The sequence below is a fragment of the Labeo rohita genome, chromosome 21, assembly GCF_022985175.1.
Source record: "Labeo rohita strain BAU-BD-2019 chromosome 21, IGBB_LRoh.1.0, whole genome shotgun sequence".
NCBI lineage: Eukaryota > Metazoa > Chordata > Actinopteri > Cypriniformes > Cyprinidae > Labeo > Labeo rohita.
In genome coordinates this window covers 19046939-19074078 of record NC_066889.1, presented here as the reverse complement: position 1 = coordinate 19074078, position 27140 = coordinate 19046939, and the positions used below count along the sequence as shown (strand labels likewise).

The 27140-nt window shown below is 35.9% G+C and overlaps 3 protein-coding genes across 3 annotated transcripts; 2 read left to right on the top strand and 1 right to left on the bottom strand.

Moving 5' to 3' along the window:
* Positions 1–1218: 1218 nt before the first annotated feature.
* crkl (v-crk avian sarcoma virus CT10 oncogene homolog-like) lies at positions 1219–7311 on the top strand. Its single transcript, XM_051093295.1, has 3 exons — positions 1219–2350; positions 3897–4368; positions 5682–7311. Exons 1-3 carry the CDS (start codon positions 2040–2042, stop codon positions 5814–5816), a joined length of 918 nt encoding a protein of 305 aa, XP_050949252.1. The 5' UTR covers positions 1219–2039; the 3' UTR covers positions 5817–7311.
* A 9819-nt stretch (positions 7312–17130) lies between these two features.
* On the bottom strand, positions 17131–19810 carry pgam2 (phosphoglycerate mutase 2 (muscle)). The gene is made up of 3 exons (XM_051094060.1): positions 19294–19810; positions 17859–18039; positions 17131–17526 (listed from the first exon to the last, which is right to left on the bottom strand). Exons 1-3 carry the CDS (start codon positions 19708–19710, stop codon positions 17357–17359), a joined length of 768 nt encoding a protein of 255 aa, XP_050950017.1. The 5' UTR covers positions 19711–19810; the 3' UTR covers positions 17131–17356.
* Positions 19811–22198: 2388 nt separating this feature from the next.
* nefla (neurofilament light chain a) lies at positions 22199–25355 on the top strand. Its single transcript, XM_051093070.1, has 4 exons — positions 22199–23725; positions 23798–23922; positions 23997–24328; positions 24410–25355. Exons 1-4 carry the CDS (start codon positions 22682–22684, stop codon positions 25018–25020), a joined length of 2112 nt encoding a protein of 703 aa, XP_050949027.1. The 5' UTR covers positions 22199–22681; the 3' UTR covers positions 25021–25355.
* Positions 25356–27140: the final 1785 nt, after the last annotated feature.

Genomic DNA, 27140 nt, shown 5'->3' with positions numbered 1-27140 from the left:
TTCATTGCTTTCAGAAATTATTTTGTTTCTGTCTTTTAAAATATATGTTTCATGTTAACATTTTAATGACAATATATTTATTGAACAAAAAATAACTATCAAAATAAGCAGAAAATAGTACAAACTTTGCTAAAGTGATTGTTTTGAACAGGTATTAACTTAGACATTATTTTAGCTAAAGTATTTATATCAATACCGTGTCCATTTTACCCTGTGCACTGTAAAAAACAATTTGTTGAGTAAACTTAAAATAATTTGTATCCTGGCTGCCTTAAAATTTAAAGTTTATTCAACTTGAAATGTTAAATTATACTAAGTGACAGCTTAGATATTAGAGTTGAATCAACTTCAAACAAAATTTTAAGGCAGCTGGGTTACTTACCCATCTGTTAAGTTTAGCAAACACAAATATCTAAGTTGTTACTTAGTACAACTTAACATTTCAAGTTGACTAAACTTATTTTAGTTGACTGAACTTAAAATTTTTAAGCCAGCAGGGTAACAAATTATTTTAAGCTGACTCAACAAATTGTTTTTTTGCCCCCTTTGCCACCTCACACATTTACAAGATTTTTAAACAAAATGACTATGATTTATTTTCACACAAAATCTGTTGCTCCATAAATGAATCTGTTGCTGAAGGTTCGCTGCAATGTTTTTAGTGACGGTACATTCTCCTGTGGTTCTTGCACAGTCTCCAGTGCTTAAAAATTGTGGAGACTATCTATTCTACGTGTTAAATCACAAAACCAGAAACTAATTGTGTCCCTGCTCTGCATAAACGATTACTGAGGAATGCTAAAAAAAAAACCCTTTTTAAAACAAAGTTACCCCACTGAATATCAGAATATCAAGCAGCAAAATGTGCTGTTTTGTACAGCCAAAAAATAGCTGGATGCGTGAGACCTGAAGCCAGACCCATAAAATTTGCAAATGACAGCGCCCACTTTCACAGGAAGAAAAAGGTGTATACTTTTATTTAAGTAGGCCTAGTAAAAAAGCATTTTTACAACTCAATCGCTATGCCAACAACAGGTCTCCAGATGAGATGTGGGCCATCTACAACTAGTACATAAATGACTAGTTGTGACAATCTCTAGTCAAGTGTCTTATATTCCTCGTTATCCGCGGTTCAGAGCATTTGAAATGCCGCGCCTCTGCACGCACTCTTTTTATTCTTCCTTTTAAGTAACAGCCGCCCGAGGCGTTCGTGACGGGTGATCAGACAGACCGGGAGCGCGCGCAGATCCGCCCTCCAGACGCCATTTCTCGGACGGTGTGGGGAGCTGAAGCAGCTTTTACACCAATCCTGGGAAGGAACGGAAAACACAACAAACAGAAATTTTAAGAAATCCTCTCGGTCGTCTTGTCGCGTGGCAGCTTCTTGCTTCATATAGGGGAGTGCCGCGCAAGGAGGGAAACTTTCTGTTACGATACAGAATTCGTTGTGTGTGAAGACGTGTTGCGGGCCGCCATTTTTGTTACAGCCTTCGAAGTCTGCTGGGAGTCTGAATAAGGGGCAAAACTCTTCTGTACTTTGGCGTAATACACGAAGAAGGACTCGTTGTTGGACGCGACTGACATATGTCGCCTTGAATCGTCATGCAGAGCGATTTATTAACATATTATGGCGTTGTTTGCCTCATCCTGAGCGGACGGTGACTGAAGACGGCTAGCTGGCTAACGCGTTATATTGTCTCATAAGCTGCAGCTACTTTCACGGAAGAGAGAGCGGAAAGGGGAACTTTAATTCTAAATACGCGTTTTTTGGGTTCGTTGCGAACTTTTAGGGTTGTTTAAACCTGTTCTAATCCCGCCGTGATTCTTATGTTGGTGGAAATTTAGCTATGCATCAAAGTTGGTTGACGCCAGTCGCAGCCTGTCTGGTCAAACGTCAGGTTGCGGATCAGTAGGACTGTCGGATCAAAAATCAAGAAGTGTGTATTCGCTTGTACGAATAGGCATTTGTTGTTTTAATTTATTGCATTTGCCTGTTTTCTTTTTCGAATTCATCAGCTACACTTGTATTTTGAGCAAACATGTCGTCTGCACGGTTCGACTCCTCGGACCGAGCCAGCTGGTATTTCGGGCCGGTTTCGAGACAGGAGGCGCAGAATAGGCTACAGGGACAGAGACACGGGATGTTTTTGGTGCGAGATTCATCCACCTGCCCTGGTGATTATGTACTGTCAGTGTCCGAGAACTCCAAAGTTTCTCACTATATCATCAACTCTTTGCCAAACAAGAGATTCAAGATAGGCGACCAAGAGTTTGATAATCTTCCTGGCCTTTTGGAGTTCTATAAAATACATTATCTGGATACGACCACCCTGATAGAGCCAGCACCAAGGTAAGAGCTTCATTTCGTTTTGACATCGTCACATCATCCACCCCTCTTCTCAGTAATGTACATTTCCCTCCCCTTATGTTCTGTGGCAAGCTATTTAAACATTTTCATTACAAACTAGGATCTGGTTAACCTTACTAGTTCTCGTTTTTATTTTAATCTAATAGTTAAATATCTTTCAGATTCACTATTGACTATTTATTAGATATTTATACTGATTCATAATACTACTGATACTAGTTGCAACTATTCACTGTGTAGATAGTGACAAGTAGGTGCTGGTCACTAGTGCTTTTAGGTTGTTACAACTAACAAGTGTTTTTTTAATTAAACAGTCAAAATGGAAACTTTTTACATGATTGAATATGATAAGTAAAAAGCAGTTGCAACTAGTGAGAAAAGAAATATTGCTAGTAGCAATTAGGAAGATACTAGTATCTATTAAGTGTTGTTATCTTATGAATAAGTACTAGTAGAACTAAAAACAGAAGTTTGTAGCTAACAAAACCATTGCTTAACTTTACAGAAACTGACCCTGTGACCCTGGACCACAAAACCAGTCATGAGGGCTAATTTTTTGAAATTGAGATTAATACATCATCTGAAGGCTTAATAAATAAGCTTTCAATTTATGTAATGGTTTGGTAGGATAGGACAATATTTGGCTGAGAATATATATTTGAGGATCTGGAATCTGGGGGTGCAAAAAAAAAATCAAAATATTGAGAAAGTCACCTTTACAGTTGTCCAAATTAAGTTCTTAGAAATGCATATTACTAATAAAATTAAGTTTTGATATATTTATGGTAGGAAATTTACAAAATATTTTCATGGAATGTAATCTTTACTTAATATCCTTTTGGCTTGAAGGAAATGTATAATTTTGACCCATACAATGTGTTTTTGGCTATTGCTACAAATATAACTTTGCTACTTATGACTGGTTTTGTGGGCCAGGGTCACACGATATAAGTTGATAAGAGTCACATGGCTAGTTAAAGCCATGTAGTCAGTTAAACTGACAAAACTCAAAACTATTAATTGCAGTTTTACATTTCCATCCAAAATTGGCGTTGCCTGAAATCTTGGCAAGCTAATATGCTCATAGTAAATCTGGAAATATACTGATCACTATTGTCTAACTTTCTAGTGATTATAAAATGCTAGTCACAAAAAAATAGTTGTTACTAGTTTAAATGAATTATTGTTGAAACAGCTTGCCATAGCTTTGCTACTTGTTCTTCACATTCATTACTATCCTCATATTATTGTCAAGATAAAAGTGGTCAGTTGAAAATGTCTGTAATTCCCCTCAGTTTCCTTCCTGTGTGTTTTAGCATGTTCTCATTGAGCCATGCAATAAAAAGAAATTCAGTCATTCCTGTTCAAGATACCAGGAAGTTAACTGTACATGTGAAAGTGCACATTCAGTAGTGGATTGAATATTACAAAAGACTAACCGTCTAGCAAGAAGTGGATTTAAGCATTTCCCCTTTGATATCTTGTTAAAAACCTGCCTTTTGTTGTTGATTATTCAAATGTATTACAGGTACCCCAATACCCCTCTGCCTAGTGGTCCTATTCAGCCATCTGGAGGACTCGGAGATGAGAACCAGGAGTATGTGCGGACTCTTTATGACTTCACTGGTAGCGATGCTGAAGACCTTCCTTTCAAGAAGGGTGAAATCCTAATTATTCTAGACAAGCCTGAGGAGCAGTGGTGGAGTGCCAAGAACAAAGAAGGCCGAGTAGGCATGATTCCCGTTCCCTATGTAGAAAAGTTGGTGAGGCCTTCGCCTCATCCTGGTCAGCCCGGCCACGGTTCACGCAATTCCAACAGCTACGGCATACCTGAGCCGGCACACGCCTATGCTCAGCCTCAGACTCCATCGCCCATTCCTCCCAACACACCCGGCGCCGTCATCAACCCGCTGCCTTCCGTGCAGAATGGGCCAGTAATGGCGAAGGCGATCCAGAAACGAGTGCCGTGCGCATACGACAAGACTGCCTTAGCACTGGAGGTAGGCTTAATTATGGATTTCCTTAAACCAAAATTTGCATTTGGCACCAGACGAGGTGAATCTGCAAGTTTTATTAATGAGGGATGATATGAACTTACACATTCATTTATTTTCTTCAGTTTACTAACTACCAAAGGTTTTTCAGCAAGCATAGATTTTTGCTGGCTAATCTATTAGTTGATTTATAGCTATACAAGTTGCAGTACCGGCTGCCGTAGATGGCTAATGAAGATATTTCTTTATGCCTCATAAGATTATAAGACATTAAAAGGGATTTTTACCCTTCGTTACTTTTGGTCAGATGGTGCTGATAGCATGGAAATGTGAAATGACCAATATTTTCTTTTGATGACACACTTGTCAGCTCAGTTCTATGTTTTAGAGGGACTTTCCTTAGACCTATCGAGAAAATAAAGACGTATGCTTTAGGAGAAAATAAAGCTTAATGTCTAAAGTGTTTTTAATACGTTAGATCTTTTTCATTCACTTGCATGAGTTTGCGTCAATTTGCATGATTCTTTATAAGAACTGTAGAGACTCTCTTTTCAGTAACTGATCATTTTTTGAGTGGGGAGGCTTTATTTTGTGTCCATTTCTTTGTAGAATTTATTGTTGGCTGGGTTGTTCAGTGCCTAGAATGAAATTCCATACTTAGTCATCCCACCTGGCAAGTTCCAGCACCCCTCTATCCGTTTCTACATGCAAAGCCTTGTCCATTTGTAGAAAACATTACATAAGTAATGTCTCAGTCAGCCTGAGAATGTGTCATTGAATGTGTTGTTTCAGGTAGGTGCAGGAAAAAGGTGGAGAAACTCATGGATGCAGATTTAGTTTGTCATTTGGCCCCATTTTTAGTGTTTTTTTTTTCTATCTGTCCGCTGTATTTTACATACGAGTGCGGCTTGTATATGGAAGCGAGGATTATGACACAGTTTGTTATGGCCTAAAGCAAAATGATCTGATTTAGAACAGCTATTTAAAGCATTTTGAGTTGGTTAATATGCAAAATTGGTGTCAAAAGGATAATGTTATAATGCTTTTATAATGCCTCAGTAATGATTTTAGATAAGAGTGGTATTTTCATCAGTTTTAATGAGTGTAAACCAGTCTGTGCTGGTTTAATGCAAAAATATTTTGTTCCTTGGATCTGATTTCTGGTGGGTAGGAACGTAATCTTTTCCCCAGGCTTTCTCTGAATTTTATAGATTAGGGTTTGAGGAAATGTCAGAGCTTTCACAGGGCTTTTTAAGAAGCCAATTGCATTTCTCTGTCATGCTAAATGATGAATAACATGCTGCTTGTTCTTTTTGTAGGTGGGGGACATTGTGAAAGTGACTAGGATGAACATCAGCGGTCAGTGGGAAGGAGAGGTAAATGGCCGGAGAGGTTTATTCCCTTTCACCCATGTGAAAATATTGGACCCCCAAAACCCAGACGAGAGCGAATGATCTGGGCCATGCGCTGTCAGCACCCCGTCAGCTCGCCGGCCGCCCCGTCAAGTCACCACCGGTATTCCGCTTGCCTGCCTTGGGGCTCAGCCGTGGCGCGTTTCTCAAGCAAACCATTTGCGTGGCTTCTGACTGTTTACAGCTCCGAAATCAAACGGTTGTTAATCCCCCTCACCTGGTTACAGGCGAATCAGTATTTTTGTTTTTGTGTCTGCCCTTAATATTCTGTTCTTTCCGCACATTGGTGATCTGTACCTGTGACAAGGTGGAACGAGGCCTCCAACGTGACCTGAGCCTTCTTGACACTCTCCTGCAGTTTTCTGTCTTTTGCAAGCTAATTGTGTTGTGTAAAGAAAGGGAAATGCCGATCATTTATACCCTCTGGTTGCCAACTGCTTACCCAAAATTGATCTTTTATTGTTTTTTGTTACTGTCCTAGCAATACTGATCTGATCTTTGGTAAGTCATGACTTGAAGATAAAGGTAGGGTATTGCAATGGCAGGTTTTAGACCTTAGAAACAGACTCACCAGTTAAAATGATTTTTTTCCTCAGCTAGTATGTGGGACTAGTCTACTGTAGCCTTTTTATTTGTGCCATAATAACTTATCTGTAAATTGCAGTAGTAGCATAGCTAGATGGTTGTGGCTAGACTCTCGGGGGATCTTTCGAATGGTGAAGGGCTTGCCTGTGGAGCTTTTTGCATCTGGTTGTGATGCTTTAGATGCAAGATTGGGTCTGGGGAGAGTAAATAACACCTCATTTATTCCTTTGGACAAGCTGGAAATGTCACCTGTGCAATCGTGAGCTCATCTCTTGAGGACTGGATTCAGTGTCTGATTCTCCCACGCAGTAAAGTCTGGATCTTGCTGCGTTTCATGACGTTACTGCACATCAGAGTCAGTGTCTGCCCATATTTGATTCAGTAACCTGACATGAACACAACTTTTAGGTTTTGTCCATCTGTAATCCGTTTATTTTATTAGCCAGGTGTTGAATCTAGCATTTACTGTGTGTTGAAATAAACTGGCGTTTTCTAAAAAGGGATTTAAAAAGCCTGCTGGTGGCCTCTGTGCATGACCTTCTGGCCGAGAGGGGTCTCCCTCTTAGGTTAAATGCTGCTTCATGTCATGTCGTTTATTTCTGTCTGTGTTCCTTTTTGAAATTAATTCACCTTTGTCTGGTTTACATCCCTAGCATCAGTTTAAGGCTAAACCTTCATATTAAGCAATAGACCAACCCATATCTTTTAAAAGTCCTCAAATAATTTAAGGTTTCAAATAAGTTTTTCTTTTTTTTCCTAAGGCTTTAACAGTATTACTGTTTATTGTTTCACATTACAAACTATCTATGTGGGCTCATTCGTTCCAAATGAAAATTTGTGCCTTTTATTTTCTTACATTTACATGTGTTAATAATATTTCCCATGGTTAACACCCATGCTGGTATTACCCATTATGTACAGAACAAGTAAATAAAATTTATGTCTACTTCTCTGTTGAGTATATGAACAACTTTGTGTATATGGACATATGGAAAACCTGGAAATGTTAGGGGAGTCTAACATTTTGATTTTCAAAAATGAAAATATTATAGACTACCAGTCAAAAGTTTTTGAGCAGTAAGATTTTTAGTTGTTTTTTTATTTTAATTTTTTTAAAGAAGTCTTCTGCTCACCAAGCCTGCATTTATTTGATTTAAAGTACAGCAAAACAGTAACATATTAAAATATTTGTAATATTTAAAATAACTCTTTCTATTTTATTTTTTATTTTTTCTATTTTTTCATTTCTATTCTATTTTAATATTTTTAAAATGTAATTTATTCTGTGATTATAAAAAGCTGAATTTCTAGCATCATTGCTCCAGTCACATGATCCTTCAGAAATCATTATAATAATCTGATTTGCTGCTCAAAAAACATTTTATTACTGTTATGTTTAAAACAGCTGAATATATTTTTTCAGGTTTCCTGTATGAATAGAAATTTCAGATAAACGGCATTTATCTGAAATAGAAATCTTTTGTGACATTATAAATGTCTTTATCATCACTTCTGATCAATTTAAAGCATCCTTGCTAAATAAAAGTATTAATTTCTGTAAAAAAAACTGACTCCAAGCTTTTAAATGCTATAGTGTATAATGTTACAAAAGCTTTTTATTTCAGATAAATGCTGATGTTTGGATCTTTCTATTCATGAAAGAATCCTGAAAAAAAAAAATGTACTCAAGTGTTTGAAATGTTAATGATAATAATAAATGTTTCTTGAACAGCAAATCAGCATATTAGAAAGATTTATGAAGGATCATGTGATACCGGAGTAATGATGCTGAAAATTTAGTGTTGATCACAGGAATAAAATACATTTTTAAATGTATTCAAATAGAAAACAGTTATTTTAAATAGTAAAAATATTTACAGTTTTTACTGTACTTTAAATCAAATAATTGCAGGCTTGGTGAGCAGAAGAGACTTCTTTTAAAAAAATAATAAAAATCTTACTGTTCAAAAAAGGTTTGATGTAGTGTAGTTCTAAAATGTTTTGTATATTTTTTAATTGGTATATACTTTTTTTGTGTTTTGTTTTAATTTGAAAGATCTGCTACATCACTTTCTAAAAAAATAGTAATCACAAATGGCTGCTCATTAAAAAGTCTTTAAAATGAACTAATCAAAGGGAAAAATTCATCCAACAATGAAAAATGTGTCATTTGCTCATCCTCAAGTTGTTTTAAATCTGTATGAATTTCTTTCAGCTGTTGAACACAAAAGATGATACTTTAAAAAAAAAAAAAAAAAGTGGATGGAAGTACCATACCATGCTATTTTACCTATATACTTTAAAATATATATAAGAAAAATGTATAAAAAAGAAACTCATACAGGTTTGGAACAACTCAGTGGTGAGTAAATGATGACAGGATTTTCATTCTTGTGTGAACGATGTCTTTAAATAGAATGGGAACCCTGTAAACAGAAGTTCAAGTATCATTCTGGAGCTTTCTGAGTCTTAAAGTGGGTCATTTCAAAGCTTCTGTTTCTACAGACATTTTGTTCAACCAAACGGTGACGTAACAGCCTGTTTAGAGACAAGTGTTCAGTATCTGGAACGAGAGGTTGGTTACTCCATCTCGCTTGAATTTTTTATTAGCACCAGTTGTGATTGTGACTGTGCCCTGGAGACAAGACATAATTAAAGAATTTTAATGAAGTGGCCAAAAAAAGAAACCCCGTACTGTGATGACCTAGAGAAAGTTATGAAGGTCAAGCTTTGCTTTTTCTTCAGTAAATCAGGAGCTTTTCTTTTTGAGTATATAAGTCTGTGACCTTGACATAACGTTTGCATCAACATCACAGCAGTTCAAACGAAATGGTTATGTGATGGCTCAAATGGTTCCTCATGGCTCAGGTTCTTTTCACAAGTATTTGCTTGTGTTTCCTTGTCTGTTGGCATGGATTCATCATGGCAGTCTGCCTCGGCTATTTAAGAGCACTCTGTAGCAACTGGTGACAAAGGAATATTTGGGGAAAAGTCTGTAGACAACCTGGAGGCCAGATAAGAATTATTTAAAGGTAAAGTGCGTCATTTCTGTGCCACTGTAACCAACAAATATGACTCTAGTTTGAACAGATCCATCATTTTCCTATAGTTGTAGTGTGATGAGTCACATTTACAGCTAAATAGATTGCAAATCTTGGATTTCTCACATAAAATGGGTGGTAGTCAGAATAAGTGGCAAACTGGATCAGACTAGTTTATGTCAATCGTCAATGGAGTGACTAAGCGGACGTAACAACATTTGTTGAGTCAATGTAAATGATGAAAGATGGGAGGAATGAAATTATGTTATGGTGTAGAAATTAATCACTTCTCCTCAAAAGTGCTCTCTATGTTTAAACGATGTAATCAGTTCTAAAATAGAATTTTAAATTATATAACCAGCTTTGCAAAGTTTGTAGACATTAATGTTTCTTAAGGGTTTTAGTGGTTGTGTTGGTCTAAAGATTCTTACAAACAGGTGCAGATACACTTGACAGCATCAAACCTTTACCCCAGGACTGTGATCTGTTTTGGAATCCTGACAAACACCGCAATGGAGGAGCTAAAAATAAAGCAAATTGCGCAATTGTTGCTGGGCTTTGATATTTATTTACTAATATTTATTTAAGGGAGCTTGTAGGAGAAGTGGACTTTATGCCAGTTGAATCAGGTTTATAATCAGCATGATATATATGATATATGATATATATATAAAACCCTGTGATACTTTTTTTTAGGATTTTTTGATCAATAAAATGTCAAAAAGAACAGCATTTATTTCAAATAGAATGGTTTTCTAACAATATACACTACTTTTCAAGTTGGGGGTCCATACATTTTTATTTTCTTTTTTAGAAAGAAATCAATATTTTTTATTCACCAAGGATGTTAAATTCATAAAAAGCGATAGCATAGATTTACATTGTTAGAAAAGCTTTATATTTAGGAATGAATGCTGTTCTTTTTAATTTGCTATTTATCAAAGAATCCTGAAAAAAAGAATCACAGGTTACAAAAAAAAAAAAAAAAAAATTGGCAGCACAACTGTTTCCAACATTGATAATTCTAATAATAAATCAGCATATGATTTCTGAAGGATCATGTGACACTTAAGACTGGAGTAACAGCTGATGAAAATTCAACTTTGCACCACAGGAATAAATTATATTTTAAAGTATATTAAAATAAAAGCAACATTTTGTAATATTACTGTTTTAATCTGTATTTTTGATAAAGTAAATGCAGCCTTGATTAGCATAAGAGACTGCTTTAAAAAAACACTACAAGCCTTACTGATCCCAAACCTTTATTTTTTTATTTTGTAAAAATTGCAGATTAGACTCCCAGATTTATTATATATAATTTGCTTGTCAGTCTGTTAAAGGAATAATTCACCCAAAAAATGTAAAAAATTTACTCACTCTCAGGCCCTCAGGTTCCAGATTTGGAGAAATTTAGCATTACATTACTTGGTCCTCTGCAGCGAATGGGTGCCGTCAGAATGAGAGTCCAAACAGTTGATAAAACATCACGATAATCCACAAGTAATCACTTATGTAATGCATGACATGGAATGGAAATATCAATTGAATAAAATCAACAGTACAGCATGTCACATAAAAACTGCAAGTCTGTACACATTTAAATCTATTTTACATGAGCATGCACTGTTGTTGAATATTTTTTAGAAAACTTATATGGTTGTTTCAAACATACCAATATAGAAAGCATGTTTTAAAAGTATAATACAGCAAGACCACAACTTTCACATCACAATATCACTCATTAGGATTGATAGAAATTGATTCTTTTTTTTAAAACCATCACTGGACTACTGAAACAGAGGTCGATGAAGGCCCATTTTAGCTCATTATCAGCATGTCCCAAGGATAATTCTTAAAAATAATAATAAAGCTGATTAAGCTTTCCATTGATGTATGGTTTGTTATGATAGGACAATATTTGAAAGTCTGGAATCTGAGGCTGCAAAAACAAACAAACAAACAAACAAAAAATGCCTTTAAAGTTGTCCAAATGAAGTTCTTAGCAATGCATATTACTAATCAGAAATTAAGTTTTGATATATTTATGCTAAGAAGTTTACAAAATATTTTCACGGAACATGATCTTTACTTAATATCCTAATGATCTTTGGCATAAAAGAAAGCTGGTCCCTTCTGCTCAGGACCAGTTTAGGACCAGTTTAAACCATCTAAGGACCCACATAAACCAGCTAAGGACCAGCATCCATGCTTCAAACCCTACCTAACCAGCACATGCTGTTTTTTTCAACAGGGAAACCATCATTATTCACTTTTTATAGGTACAAACATTTGAACAGTATATTTAATCATCACCTGTATCTTTTGCAGAGTAAATGTTAGCAGAATGCTGTCTTTGTGTTAAATCAATCCCGATCCCTTCTAGAATCTTCACGGCCCATTTGGGAGTGCTGACGATTAAACATTTACAGGACATACGCCGCTGCCTTCTGCTGTGGAAACGAGGCCATGTTGAGTTATCGTGACTCCCCACTGGCTCTCTGTGGGATCTGGGTCAGATATGGAGTCGGAACCAGGGCTTAATTCAAGCCCGAGAGATCTTGCTCATCTCTGCTTTTCTCTCTATACCTTGTGCCCTCACCTACTAAAACAAAATGAGGATAATGTTTTAAAAAAAGCAGGTTAAAAGCACTATTATGATAAAACATAATCTGAAGCCTGGTATTATCTACAGTTCAGTTTAACATATAGATAGAAACCTCCGTGAACACTGAACACAAGTGTTGTACAGTGTATCCAATGTGAGAAACAACAGGCCCAGACGGGAGTCTGATGACTGAAAAGCTGTGGTACAAAAACTAACGACATCTCTAGACTTGTGAATAACTATAAGTGACCCTGGACCACAAAACCAGGGTATATTTGTAGCAATAGCCAAAAATACTAGATATCTACCATAAATATATTAAAACTAAGAACTTCATTTAGACAGCTTTAAAGGCGATTTTCTTAATATTTAGATTCAAGATTCAAATCCCAAATATTGTCATATCCTAACAAACCATACATCAATGGAAAGCTTATTTATTCAGACAGATCTCAGTTTCAACAAATTGACCCTTATGACTGGTATTGTGGTCCAGGGTCACACATGTCCTATAAAAATAGTTCTTATTCTAAACATAGCATTTAAACATACAGCCTGTGTTAATATGATTACGAAAATTAACCATGGTTTTATTATAGTAAAAGTGTAGTAACCATGGTTTTTGGGCGCATTGACTGCCATTTGCATAACCACAGTTTTACTACAAACACCATGGTTGAACTATGGTTAGTGTAGAAAAACAATGGTTAATTTGCACGTGGTTAACGTGGTTTAAATATAGTAATGTTTTTTTGGTTTTATTTGTAGTAAAACCATGGGTAATTTTCGCAGAAGGTGAAGTTATGAATAATAAGTTTATTTATAGCGCTTTTCCACTTCAGGGACACTTTACAACACATCAATGCACTAACGTCTTTTTATTTGAATTCTATATTTAAGCCAGTTTTTGAGACTTGTTAGCTCGTTTATAGAGCCATAGACATTAAGGTTTAAAGAAGAATGTTTTTCAGAACTGTTTTTGATAGAAAACACTCCATCTTACGAGTAAAATGTACAAGCGCCGAAAAAGTCTCGTTTCGTGATTCTCGCGATAGTGCTACAAAACGAGAAATCTTTTAGAAATATCGCCATCTGCTGATGAAAGAACATATTTTCAGTCAGGATTAGGCTACTACTGCTCAAAACAACTTCTTGCACCACATCTTTTATCTAGGCAAGTTTCTCATAACACAGTTTGTTTAGGTATATAACTTATGTTATAGCCTTAAGAGTTTTGGCAAAAGAGACGTTAAAGTGTATAACAATAATAATCGAGCGTGTCATAGCCCCCTTACGGAAATTAACGATGGTTTTACTACAAAAAACATGGTAGACACAAATTAACCATGGTTTCGCCACACTTATAATAGTTTAATCACTGAATTTGTAGTAAATCTGTGGTAAATCTCTTCTCACCCAGACACAATAATCGTCCAGCGCCGCCATTGACCCACAGGCATAATCAATCAATAGTTCAATCAATAATTACACAGCTATGGCACTCTGTTTTCACCACTGTTGGAGATATTAAAATGAGCAAAATCTCTAACCCTGAAAATAATATTGGGCTAGTTAGCAATGGTTTTATACAAACTATCATAGGATCCGTTTATATACTGTATTTTCATTTTTATTGCTCATCCTCATCCTGCTGTCTGGTAACTGGTTATTCTTTTTCTTTAAAGATTTAACCTTCAAAAGAATAAAAAGATTTAAGATGCTTAACTTTTAGGACTGCAAGGAAATTCACTCCATAGCTACTTTAAATGAATACTTAAAATGTAGCCTGTCTGTTTTTCAGATGGTGGCCTTCTCATAATTTGCTGGTTTGAGCTGGTTTAAACTGGTCCTAAGCAACTAGCTTCTGCTTAGGACTAGCTCATAACCAGCTCTTACTTAGCTCGAACCAGTTTAAACCAGCTCATGGTTAACTAAGGACCAATTTACACCAGCTTAATCTAGCTGTCATGCTTCAAAACACACCTAACCAGATGTTTTTTTGTTTTTGTTTTTTTCAACAGGGTAGCCTACTTATTATTAATTCACACATAGATTAGAGACAAACTAATGTAGATTGTGCATATGCTAGCAGGGCCAAAACCACCATAAACATTAAGACTAACATAGTCATCGAAATTGCCTCATCTGAGCAGTCCGATACAAAGTGGTTGACAGGAAGATTGGTTAAAAAGTGGACTGGTTCTCAGAGATTGTATTTATTTGTTGCTTTTTACTGAGCCAAGGCTAATCATTTTTTTTTTGCAATATATGCCAGGGACATGTTATGTGTGGTATTCTAAAAAAATACAAAAATATTGTGCTTATAGGACTTTTAATAGTTTTTCTTTTCAATCTTCTGTTTCTGTCTTTCACACAGGACTCAGGAACATCACAGCAAGTGATTTCCAAGAATCGGCTCACTGAGCGACATGTAGAAACATCTCACCACTCCTGAGGTCAACCTAACCCAGAGAGCTGGAATTCACTCTGTGCCTGAGGAGAGAATTCTTGTCTTCAACAATAATGACTCCACCTATCAAGAACAGTAACTGACTGTGGAAGTAAGAATTTACTGAGAGGAAGTAAGAACGTTTGTGGTTTTCTGTGTGAACAATAACCCACAAAAAACATCCTCACTGTGCTGAACTCACATGGTTTACTTTATGAATTTACAGTGGTTAATTATCCTACAAATCAAAACATTTTTGGCCAAACAAATCTAGTTTTATAAGACTAAAACCTATAAACATTTATTGTAATAGTGTAAATGCCATTTCTTGTTGCTTGCCAGTTAACCGTCATTTCCAGTATTTGTTTTGGCTCTGTAGTTTATGTCTGCCCTCTCCGTAAACCAAGATTTCCCAAATAGATTGAAATAAAACTTATCTCTAAAATTTAAGATATACTTACTCCCAGTGCTTTGTACTTTCTATATCGAATCGGATAATTATGTAATACTCTAGGTTAAACAATAGATGGCAGTATTGGGTTGATTTAGTAAAGCATTTTGGACACACCCATTCTCTTAGATAAATTGTCATTGCACCATGACACTGCTTAACAGTATCAGAACAGTGTAGTTCGCTGTAACACGATTTGCTCTTCATACTTTGCCCTTTTGTAACACTGCTGTTAAAAGTGATGCATCTAAAATTTGATGGCTCGCTAAAAGCCTATTTGTGTCTTATCTCATATCCTAAATTGTGTTTAGGATGGTGATATGCTGGCAGACCTTCATGACTGCTTAGAAACCCAGCTTAATAAGAAAGACTGTTTTAATACCAGCATCAAACCAGCTTAAACTGAAAAAAAAAAGCCAGGTAAAATAGATACAAATTTATATAAAATGTATATAAAAAATATGTATATAATTATATATAATAGGCCAGTATATTTTTGTATATATTGATAACTAAAGTGTTAGGGTAAAATATATACAAATTAATATAAAAATGTATATGTTTATATTAATATATAATAGGCAACTATGTGATATTATATATGTATACAAATTCTATATACTCTACAAGTCAAAATTGTTTTAAAGTTTTTTTTTTAAAGAACTCTCTTCTGCTCACCAAGCCTGCAATTTTTATATCCAAAATACAGCAAAACAGCAGTAATATTGTGAAATATTTTTACTATTTAAAATAACTGCTTTCTATTTGAATATATATTTAAAATGTAATTTATTCCTGTGACCAAAGCTGAATTTTCAGCATCATTACTCCAGTCTTCAGTGTCACATGATCCTTCAGAAATTATTGTAATATTCTGATTTGCTGTTCAAGAAACAGTTTATTATTGTTATTATCAATATTTAAAACAGTTGAGTACATTTTTTCAGGATTCTTTGATGAATAGAAAGATTTGTCTTAAATAAAAAGCTTTTGTAACATTATACACTATACCATTCAAAAGCTTGGAGTCAGTATCATTTAATTTTTTTTGGGAAAGAAATTATAGAAATTATAGAAAGTATAGAAATTAATACTTTCATTTAGCAAGGTTGCTTTAAAGCAATGATAAAGACATTTATAATGTTATAAAAGATTTCTATTTCAGATAAATGCTGTTCTTCTGAACTGTTCTTCTGTTTTCAGTATATTAATAACAATAATAAATGTTTTTCTGAGCAGCAAATCAGAATATTAGAATGATTTCTGAAGGATCATGTGACTGGAGTAATGATGCTAAAAATCTAGCTTTGAAATCACAGGAATAAATTACATTTTAAAATATATTAAAATAGAAAGCAGTTATTTTAAATAGTAAAAATATTTCAGTATTTTACTGTTTTTGCTGTACTTTGGATCAAATAAATGCAGGCTTGGTGAGCAGAAGAGACCTCTTTAAAAACATTAAGTATTTAAAAATTATGTTCATTTTATTTTATTTTATTTTATTTTGTTTTATTTGTTGGTAATATAAGTTTTTTTTTTTTTTGGATGAATGCTTAAATAATAGATTAAAATAAAATTACTCTATGCTAGACCAGCAACAAGCCAACAATAACCAGCATAATATAATTCAGCAACTGTCTCAAAGCCAGGTAAAATAGATAGAAAAAAAAGATATATATATATATATATATATACTACTAATGCTTTTATTTCTTTATTTTTTAGTAATGTAATTAGCTTTGTATGTAATGTCATTAGCTTTTATTTTTGGATCAATGCTTAAATAATATATTAAATTATAGGTTACTCTATGCTATCAATACTGAAGGCTCATCCTAAAATTAGTCTTCCTGCATAATAAATTAGTCCCTGAGCAATTTTGGGCTACTGCGACTGTCTAGTTCCGTCTTTGTCCTTTTCCAATCACAGAGCATCACACATGCACGTCCACACACCCCTGTCCTTTTGTCACAAGCAAACCTGAGCTGCTGCTAATTGTGGTGCTGGCGGGATGCCATAACCATTATGGGCCGTCTGTGCAGCAGAGAGCTATGGCTAGATGAGCCGCCACTGCACCACAGTGCGGGACAGCTGCCAAAATGAACTCAGCAACCTCTTTGGTGTGCCCTTTGGGTCAGCTTACACAGCAGCGCACCGTTCTGCTGAAATCCCTGAACTAATGCAGAGAGGGGGAGGAATGACTCAAGCGAAAAAGGAGGTACACAAAATGGTGCTCACTTTTATTTGCTGTGTCAGAGTGGGGCAGTCCAACACAAGGGGGTTTACAAATGGTGATGAAATGTGAGAATGTTTGGGAGGGAGGGGTGATAGTCGTGTCCGTGTCGTGTGTTCACTTTCATTCATTTGGTGGGCTTCAAACAGACTTGGATTCAATAGTGCACCCCTTTCTTTTTTGATTTCAGTCTCTGCGTTTGTGTTAACCCTTCACTTTTTGACCTTGCCCTGGGCGGCCACGGCCTCCATGGCTTTGCGCACCGTTTCCTCATCTCCCAGGAACTGCATGGGTTTGATGGGCTTCAGGTCCTTGTCCAGCTCATAGACGATGGGAATGCCTGTGGGCAGGTTCAGCTCCATGATGGCTGCATCTGACATGCCTGTAGAAACAGATGAACCAGTTTTAAAAGGCTTGACCTTTGTTTGACCTCTGTGACCTTTATTTCCTACAGTGCATCACTCTCGAGGGAGAATGCAGAACCTTTCTGCTGAAAGGTTGTGGCTGTAACAGGAACCTCTTCATCTCTTCTATGTATGAATGAGGGTTATAAATAGTCTCTGTGTCATGTGGGATCATTGAAGCCTGGTGGTCAGACACGTTCTGTGTCTGTATGCTATATGCTCAGCTATTGTTCTATTATGTAACACGTCACTTGGCCGTTTGAGTCCCTGAATGGTCTTTTAACTAAATGCTTGGTGGGATGATACTTACTCTCTAAGTGCTTGACAATGCCGCGGAGGCTGTTTCCGTGGGCTGCGATTATGACGTTTTTGCCGGCCTTGATTTCAGGTACAATAACATCGTTCCAGAAAGGCAGGGCACGAGCGATGGTGTCTTTCAAGCTCTCGCAGATGGGAAGCTCACCCTCTTTCAGACCCTTGTATCGTCTTGACTGGTGAAAGATAAGAATGGAACATGATTGAACTTGCAGGCAAGCCAGCATTAGTGTTTACATGAGTGACGTAAAAGCAAAGTGTCATATGCATCAATGAATTATGTCAGAATTAAATAAATAGTTTAAGATTAATATATATATATAAATAAAGTAATATATATATAATTTTAAATGTTAAATGTATTTATATAATTTTAAATACATTAATGTAGTACTTTATAGAATAAAAATAGAAAAAATAATAACATAAAATATGAAATAATTAAACTAAAATACAAAATATATTGTTACATTGTAAAATATCTTTAATATTTATTGTATAATATAACATACAATGTATATTATAATTCTAAAATACATTGTTATGTAACATTGTGCAAACATTAATTAAATATGTTTTATTACACATTAATTGTATTATACTTTACACTGTATCTTATAAAATATGATAATAAAATGTTATTCTAATATATATTATAATTATAGTATTATTGTAATTGTAATTATTAGAATAATAATTAATTATTATGATATAATAATTACATATTAATTATATTATAATATATAATATATAATAATTTATTATAATATTATAATTATAGTAATATTGTTATTATATATTATATTATATTATTATATTATAATAATTACATGTTAATTATATTATAATATACAGTGTATTGTTATTATATATATAAATGATATATATAAATATATATATATATAAATGTATTATAATATCATAATTATTTTAGCATGTATAAATTTATTATTGTATAAATGTATTGTTATTATGTAATTTATATATATGTATATAAATTATATTATAACATACAGCATATCAAATAAAATGTGATTATAAAATATATTGTTATTCTATAATAATTCATATTTATATATTTTTTGTAATTTATTATATTACAATTATTATAATATATAAATTGTAATTACTATAATTAATTTATTATATTTATTTTAGTACATATTAATTATTCAATGTTTTAATATTTATACAATAGGTACAATTATTTATTATACAATAATATATATATAAAATGTATATTTAAATAATTTATTAGAATTTATTATAATATAACTATTACCATAATTGCACAAATACTATATATATATATATATATATATATATATATATATATATATAGTGTTTTTGCCCAATTAATAATTAATAACATTTATTTAATATTTGTAATATTTAATATTTCTCTTTAACATCTGATCTCTTTTTCTTACCTCACTGATGATCTTGTGGTATGGATGGTCCTTATCCATAGTAGGAGGGGGAATATCAAACGATCTGCGCCAAATCTTCACCTGCTCCTCTCCGTGCTTGGCTGCCGTCTCTGCCTTGTTCAGACCGGTCAGACCACCGTAGTGACGTTCATTTAGACGCCAGGTGCGGACTACAGGCAGCCACATCTGGTCTGTGATCTCCATGATGGTCCACAGAGTCTTGATAGCGCGCTTCAAAACGGAAGTGTAGCACACGTCAAACTTCATACCTGCATCTTTGATGGCTTGAGCACCACGCTTGGCTTCCTCCAGACCCTTTTCACTGAGGTCTGCATCAAACCAGCCACAGAAGCGGTTCTCCTGGTTCCAGGAGCTCTCGCCGTGGCGTACAATCACTAGACGATGAGCAGCAGCCATTTGGGTAACACTACAGTATTTTCCAGACTAAACCCACCAAACTCAGCCCTCCTTGCTGTTGTGCACACACTCTGTGACAGACAGTGAGCCCTGCGTGCCAATGCTATGCTCTTTTTATAGCATTCTGGTATGTGGCCCTTCATGAATGTCATATCTGTTCTGCTTTGAACCAATCAGAATGTTTCACTTATCAGAATGACAGATGAGCTGACCTACTGACTCTCATGTGTAAGAGCGAGGACCGGATATCTATCCACTGCTCGAAGGGCAGAGGTCATGAACAGATTCAAAATAGCAACATGACTTTTAAACTGAGAAGTGTGGAATAAAAGTGCAAAGATCAGAGTAAGCTTTGGATCACAGAGGCTGGTAAGAGGCCATCTGTAACTGTGAGAGAGAGAATGCAGAGGCCCCATTATGTATAGTACAGCACTGAGGATTTAAAGGGACAGTTCACCCAAAAATGAAAATTCTGTCATTAATTACTCACCCTCATGTCGTTCCAAACCCGTAAGACCTTCATCTTCAGAACACAAATTAAGATATTTTTTGATGAAATCCGAGAGCTTTCTGACCCTGCATAGACAGCAACGCAACTACTACATTCAAGGCCCAGAAAGGTACTAAAAAAATTGTTAATATAATCCATGTGACACCAGTGGTTCAAATGTAATGTTATGAAGCTACTAGAATACTTTTTGTGCGCAAGGAAAACAAAAAAGAACGACTTTAATCAACAGTTTCTTTTCTTATGTGTCTCCATTGCGCGTTCAGGAGAAATTGTTGAATAAAGTCATTATTTTTGTTTTCTTTACGCAAAAAACATTCCAAGTGCACACATCCAGTAGGCAAAAAGCTTAAAAAAAATAAAGTTGGCACACCACAGCTCCAGAGATAGAAAAATATTTATTTATGTTCTCGCCACAAGTGACGTTTCGAGCTTAGATGCTCTTCATCAGTTTTCTTTATGCACAAAAAGTATTCTTGTTGCTTCATAACATTACGGCTAACCCCCGATGTCACATGAACTATTTTAATAATGTCCTTACTACCTTTCTGGGCCATAAAACATTTCAGTTGTGTTGCTGTCTGTGGTGGGTCAGAAAGCTCTAGAATTTAATCAAAAATATCCTAATTTGTGTTCTGAAAATGAACGAAGGTCTTACAGGTTTGAAAGCATGAGGGTGAGTAATTAATGACAGAATTGTCATTTTTGGGTGAACTATCCCTTTACGAATTCTGTTAATCTTTTAATAGCTAGCTATAATGAACTTCGTAATGTCTTTAAGCAATATTTATATAATGTTTTAATTAAAGAAATTAACATATGTGACCCTGGACCACAAACCTAGTCTTAAGTAGAATGGGTATTTGGCTATTTGTAGTAATAGCCAAAAATACATTGTATGGGTAAAAAATTTATGCTAAAAATCATTAGGATATTAAGTAAAGATCATGTTCCATGAAGATACTTTGTACATTTCCTAACATAAATATATCAAAACTTAATTTTTGATTAGGGATTATGCTTTGCTGAGAACTTAATTTGGACTACTTTAAAGGATTCTCTCAATATTTCGATTTTTTTTTGTTGTACCCCAGATAACAGATTTTCAAATAGTTTTCAGTTTTTTTTAAAAATAGATATATACATATTCTGAAAGCGGAATAATTAAGCTTTCCGTTTATGTATGGTTTGTTAGGATCAGACAATATTTGGCTGAGACACAACTATTTGAAAATCTGGAATCTAAGGGTGCAAAAAAATCTAAATATTGAAAAAAAAAAACCTTGAAAGTTCTCAGCAATGCATATTACTAATCAAAAATTAAATTTCAATATATTTGCGGTAGGAAATTTACAAAATATCTTCATGGAACATGATCTTTATTTAATATCCTAATGATTTTTGGCATAAAAGAACAAACAATCATTTTGACCCATACAATGTATTTTTGGCTATTCCTGCAAATATACCCTTGCTATTTGACTGGTTTTGTGGTCCAGAGTCACATATTGCCCTGTGTTAACAAACCATACATCAAAGGAAAATGTATTCAGCTTTCAGATGATTTATAAATCTCAACTTCAAAAAAAAATTGACCCTTATAACTGGTTTTGTGGTCCAGGGTCACATGTTTATGCAACATTTATGAGTATTTGTTTACAATGAAAATACCCTTTTTTAGCTTATTTGTAATATTATGAAGTTCATTATTGCTAGTTCTTGAAGTGTTAACTTTATTTATACACTATTTAAATCCTAAATTAGACACACACACACACACACACATATGAAAAGAAACAAAAAAAAATTCAGCCTGCATAAGGAAAAACATTCACTTCTTTGCTCATGTGTTTCATATTATGTAATACCTCTCATATCCAGTGGAGGCGATGGTGTGTTTCTACAGGTAAAGCACTGAAAATAGAGCTGTAACCATTCCTCACTTCTTCCCCCCTCCCTCCCTTCCTCCAGCTTTCATCACCATATCTGCAGTGAAAACTGCATGTGATATGTATATAATTTAGCCATTTACATACCATAATTAGATTCATAATTAAATAACATGTTAAAATAACATGATAAGACACAGTGCAAAGCATGATTTGCTTAATTTTTAGCTGGTTATGGAAATAACGACCTTGGTGGCAGTTGCAATGTGTGTACTTATGTATAAATGTAGCATTTTGTTTCATGATAATTTCAGAACAAAAATCTCATAATTTCTGTACAAAACTCTATTATACTCCTTTACTTGCACATGCAGCTGCACATAGCTCTCTCTCTCTCTCTCTCGCTCTCGCTCTGCTATTGATACTGCATTGTCAGAGTTTAGAAAATCACTTGCGTCAGAGCTCCTTTCTGGCTATATAAGCAGCACCGACTGCGGTAGGAGCAGCAGATCAGTTTGAAGGCTGATCGAGCTGACTGTGGTACTGAGGCACAGAGCAGCTTGTCCTTGGAGCCATGAGTGCCATCGGGTTTGACCCCTACTTCTCGTCCTCTTACAAGCGCTGGTATGTGGAGAGCAGCCCCCGGGTGTCTCAGCGCGGTCGGTCCCGCACCACTTTCTCCGCCCATCCCCCTTCTCTCTCCTCAAGCCGCCTCCACTATGCCTCCCCCGGCCGGACTTCCGCCGGTCTGCTGATGAGCAGCCCCGGCCGCTCTGTGGACATGGACATCAGCCACGCCGCCCAGGTAAGCTCCGAATTCCGGGCAGTCCGAACTCAGGAGAAGGCCCAGATGCAAGAGCTCAATGACCGCTTCGCTGGTTACATCGAGCGCGTCCACGAACTAGAGCAGCAGAACCGTGCCCTGGAGGCTGAGCTGCTCCTGCTGAGGCAGAGGCATGTTGAGCCTTCCCGCTTGAGGGGCCTGTATGAGCAGGAGGTCCGCACTCTGAGAGCCGCCGTCGAGGAGGCGCGCATGGAAAGGCAGGCTGCTCTGAGCCATCGGGAGACCATGGAAAATGCCTTGCGGAGTCTGCAGGCCAGCTACGAGGAAGAGGTGGTCGCTCGCGAGGATGCCGAAGGCAGGCTTCTGGAGGCCCGCAAGGAGGCCGACGATGGTGCTCTGGCTCAAGTGGAACTGGAGAAAAAGGTTGATTTGTTGCTAAACGAGCTGGCGTTCCTGAAAAAGGTCCACGAAGGTGAGATCTCAGAGCTGCAGGCCCAAATTCAATATGGAGCCCAGATCGCCATTGAGGCGGAAGCCGCCAAGCCTGATCTGTCCAGCGCTCTACGCGACATCCGAGCCCAGTACGAGAAGCTGGCAGCCAAGAACATCCAGTCAGCTGAAGAATGGTTCCGTGGGAAGATGGGCCACCTGACGGAGAGCGTGGTGCACCATACTGACGCAGTGAGAAGCTCTAAGGATGAAGCGGGAGAGTATCGCCGCCAACTTCAAGCATGTGTCCTTGAGATCGATGCCTGCAAGGGCTTGAATGAGTCTCTGGAGAAACAGCTCAGGGAGGTGGAGGACAAGCAGAGTTCAGAGATTGCTGCTATGCAGGTTAGTAGTAACCACTATTTTGGGTCATTTATGTTCTCAAACGATCATGTTGACATCCATCTTTCTCTGTAGGATACAATCAGTGACCTTGAGGATGAACTTCGAGCCACTAAGGGTGAAATGGCAAGATATCTTAAAGAATACCAGGATCTTCTCAATGTCAAGATGGCCCTTGATATTGAGATTGCTGCTTACAGGTAGAACCACTGATATGATAGATTTTTCGATTTTTAGTCCATGCTTCCCTTCACGTGATTTTTTGTTTTTGTAGGAAGTTGCTTGAGGGGGAGGAGTCTCGCTTCAACGTGGGCATGGGAGGTTTGGTCGGTGGCTACTCTGTTGGTCCCGTCTACTCCCGACCCATGTTCTCACTGTCCACCTTGAGCTCTGGCTCCCCCTACCTGCTTGGATCTCGCCTGGTTAGTGCATCCCTCTCAGCCGATGAGGCCATCACATCCAGTCAAGCTCAGGAAGCTGCAGCCAGTCCTAGCAAGGAAGAGGAAGAAGCAGAAGAGGAGAAAGAAGAAGAGGAGGAAGTAAAGGAAGAGGAAGCGGAAGAGAAGGAGGAGGAAGAAGAAGAAACAAAGGAGGAGGAAGAGGAAGGTAAGATTCAGATGCTTTTGTCGTAATTAAGAATTCTAAATACTGACAAGAAGAGCATTACTAAATTACTGTTTTAAACAGGTGCTGAACAGGAAGAGGAAAAGGAAAAGGAAGAGGAAGCTACAGCAGAGGAAGAGGAAGCTGGAGCAGAAGAAGAGGAAGCTGCAGCAGAGGAAGAAGAAAAAGGAGACAAGGAAGAGGAGACTGAAGTAAAGGAAGGGGAAGAAGAGGAAGGTGGGGAAGAGGGTGAGCAGAAAGAGGGAGAGGAGGAAGAGGGAGAGAAGGGTGAGGAGGAGGAAGCGGCTGCAGAGGAGGATACTGAGACAGAGAAAACTGAGACAGAGAAAACTGAGGAGAAAGCTGACACAAGTGCTGATAAGGCCAAAGAGGAAGATGCTAAAACAGAAAAGGTAGAGAAGGAAAAAGTCGAGCCTAAGGCTGAAAAAGCCAAAGAGGAAGTCAAACCTGAACCAGCCAAAGAGAAAGCCAAGGAGAAAACTGAACCTGCACCTGAACCAGAGTCAAAGGAAAAAGTGAAGGAAGAGCCAGAAAAACCCAAAGCTAAAGAAAAGGCAGAGCCAGAAAAGCCTAAGGAAAAAGACGAAGGTGACAAAGCCAAGAGTGAGAAAAAGGAAGCTGTGAAGCAGGAAAAGGGAAAGGAGGAGGCTGAGAAACCCAAGGGGAAGAAGTGATGAGTCAGATCTTTTAACAGCACAAATATCAGTAGCCTGACCTGCTTCTCTAGTTCTCCTTCAGTCTGTAACTATCAATATGCCTTGATCAATGGTGCTCAGAGTAAATTGCAGTACAATGTTTGAAACCACAGTCAACTTTATCAGCTTTTAAAACATAATGATTGTCTGATGTTACTGAGATGATCTGCATATCTGAGTGAATGTATGCTTGTGAACTAGATTATATTTTTGAATGAAGCATCAGTCTTGCAATAGATTGTGAAAAGTGAAACTTTGCTGCCAGTGCAATAAAAGCGTGCTTCTTGATGATCAAAAAGTTTTACTGAATTTTTTCATTGACATTATGTGTGGGTGTAATCATTTTAATAATGTCATTACTTAGACGTTCTCTAATGTCTTCTGAATTTTATGAATGCCTTTAGATATTTAAAGCCAATTTGAAACTTACACTGAAAATGTAAAGTGTGAATATGCAACACTTTTAAGTGTTATACAAAAAAGGTTGTGAATTCAATTAAGACGGAATGATGCAGAATGCCTAATGTGGGAAAACTTCATAAATAGAAAATGCAAGTGAAACATCTATTATCCTATCATGTGATCTGTTCGTTGTACTTATACACGCCTCTAAAAAAGTAAAACTTTATTTAAATTGAACCATTTAAACAGTGCTTTGCAGAAAACATATATGTACATAAACATGCACATACATCATGTTATATTTTTCTTTTTTTAATTGCAATTTTAGAACAATGAACATACAAGGGCAATAACACATAAATTACATCAAAACAAATACAATAATATACCAAAACAACATAAAAATTACATTAAAAAAAAATATAAAATAAAATAGGGAAAGCAATAAGATGTCCATAAGCAAGTACAAATAGTTACAAATTATTCAAAGAATAGATTTAAGGCTTTAAAATAATTTACAGCTTTGTTATTTTTTGTTTCTTTTAATGTGTACAACAGGGTTGCCAACTTTTAAGTTCAGCTTGGAGTGTGATTTTTTTTATTTGTTTGTTTTGGAATGGGGGTTTTGGGTTGGGTTGGGGGGAGGGGGTGGCAATCTCGATTCCATATCTATTTTATATATATATACTGTACATATAAGGGGATAAAAATGCAGCTGAATAATTTTAGCACCATTTTAAAAATTCAGTATTTGCTTGTACTTGTGTGTACTTATATGAGCATCATTTAAAAAAGGATGTAAGGTATTAACTTTTTCAATTTCACATTTAAAAATATAGTGTTTAATCATTTCTAAATATTTATTCAAATGAAAAAACTTAAAAATAAGTAAGCAGGTATGACCTGCAATATTCTATATACATGTATATTTAGTAAAGAGCCATACAGGTACCTAGTGGGTAAACCATGGCATTACAAATGAAAATTATTTTTTTCCAGACTCTAATTTGCCTCTTTGCATTGGAATTTATTTTCTCTATTTAACCTTAAATATTACACAAATTGTAATATAAGTAACAAACATATAAAATATATATTTTAAGTCATTAATGGACCATAATTATTGGATAAATAGTATTTAGTACTAATTAATCTCCTTAAAATTAAATAAATATTATTGAACTAAAATATAGAACATTTATTTAACTGAAAAATAGTTATGTATATGATTATAAGTAAGCAATACCTGAGGGTTAAATATAAGAAAAAAAATTAAGTATTAAAAAATTAAAGAAAAATCAAGAAAATTAACCATGGTTTTATTATAGTAAAAGTGTAGTAACAATGTTTTTTTGGCGCACTGATTACCATTTGTATAACCGTAGTTTTACTACAAATACCATGGTTAAACTATGGTTAGTGTAGCAAGACCATGGTTAATTTGTGGTTACCATGGTTTAACTGTAGTAACCATTATTTTTTGGTTTTGGGTTGCCAATTTGGCGTGAGATTTACATGGGCAGAGTGAGAGCGTGAGACAGAGCCTGAAAGCGTGTGTGAGAGTTGGCAACCCTGGTGTACAAGTAGTGACCTATTTCTATTTTCAACGCGGAAGTAAGGCTATTTGCGAGACTTCCGGAAATAATGTGAAGAATGTCAACGTGCAGTAAACGGTAAAACTGTTTGCACTACAAACC

Bases quoted from the DNA above. Each gene is read 5' to 3' on its own strand.
- pgam2 (XM_051094060.1), bottom strand. From the start codon at position 19,710: ATGGCTGCTGCTCATCGTCTAGTGATTGTACGCCACGGCGAGAGCTCC. The intron at 18,040-19,293 runs GTAAGAAAAAGA...ATCTTTCACCAG, and splicing joins ACCACAAGATCATCAGTGAG to TCAAGACGATACAAGGGTCT. The intron at 17,527-17,858 runs GTAAGTATCATC...CTGTTTCTACAG, and splicing joins CATTGTCAAGCACTTAGAGA to GCATGTCAGATGCAGCCATC.
- crkl (XM_051093295.1), top strand. From the start codon at position 2,040: ATGTCGTCTGCACGGTTCGACTCCTCGGACCGAGCCAGCTGGTATTTC. The intron at 2,351-3,896 runs GTAAGAGCTTCA...AATGTATTACAG, and splicing joins CTGATAGAGCCAGCACCAAG to GTACCCCAATACCCCTCTGC. The intron at 4,369-5,681 runs GTAGGCTTAATT...TTCTTTTTGTAG, and splicing joins AGACTGCCTTAGCACTGGAG to GTGGGGGACATTGTGAAAGT.
- nefla (XM_051093070.1), top strand. From the start codon at position 22,682: ATGAGTGCCATCGGGTTTGACCCCTACTTCTCGTCCTCTTACAAGCGC. The intron at 23,923-23,996 runs GTAGAACCACTG...TTGTTTTTGTAG, and splicing joins ATTGAGATTGCTGCTTACAG to GAAGTTGCTTGAGGGGGAGG. The intron at 24,329-24,409 runs GTAAGATTCAGA...TGTTTTAAACAG, and splicing joins AAAGGAGGAGGAAGAGGAAG to GTGCTGAACAGGAAGAGGAA.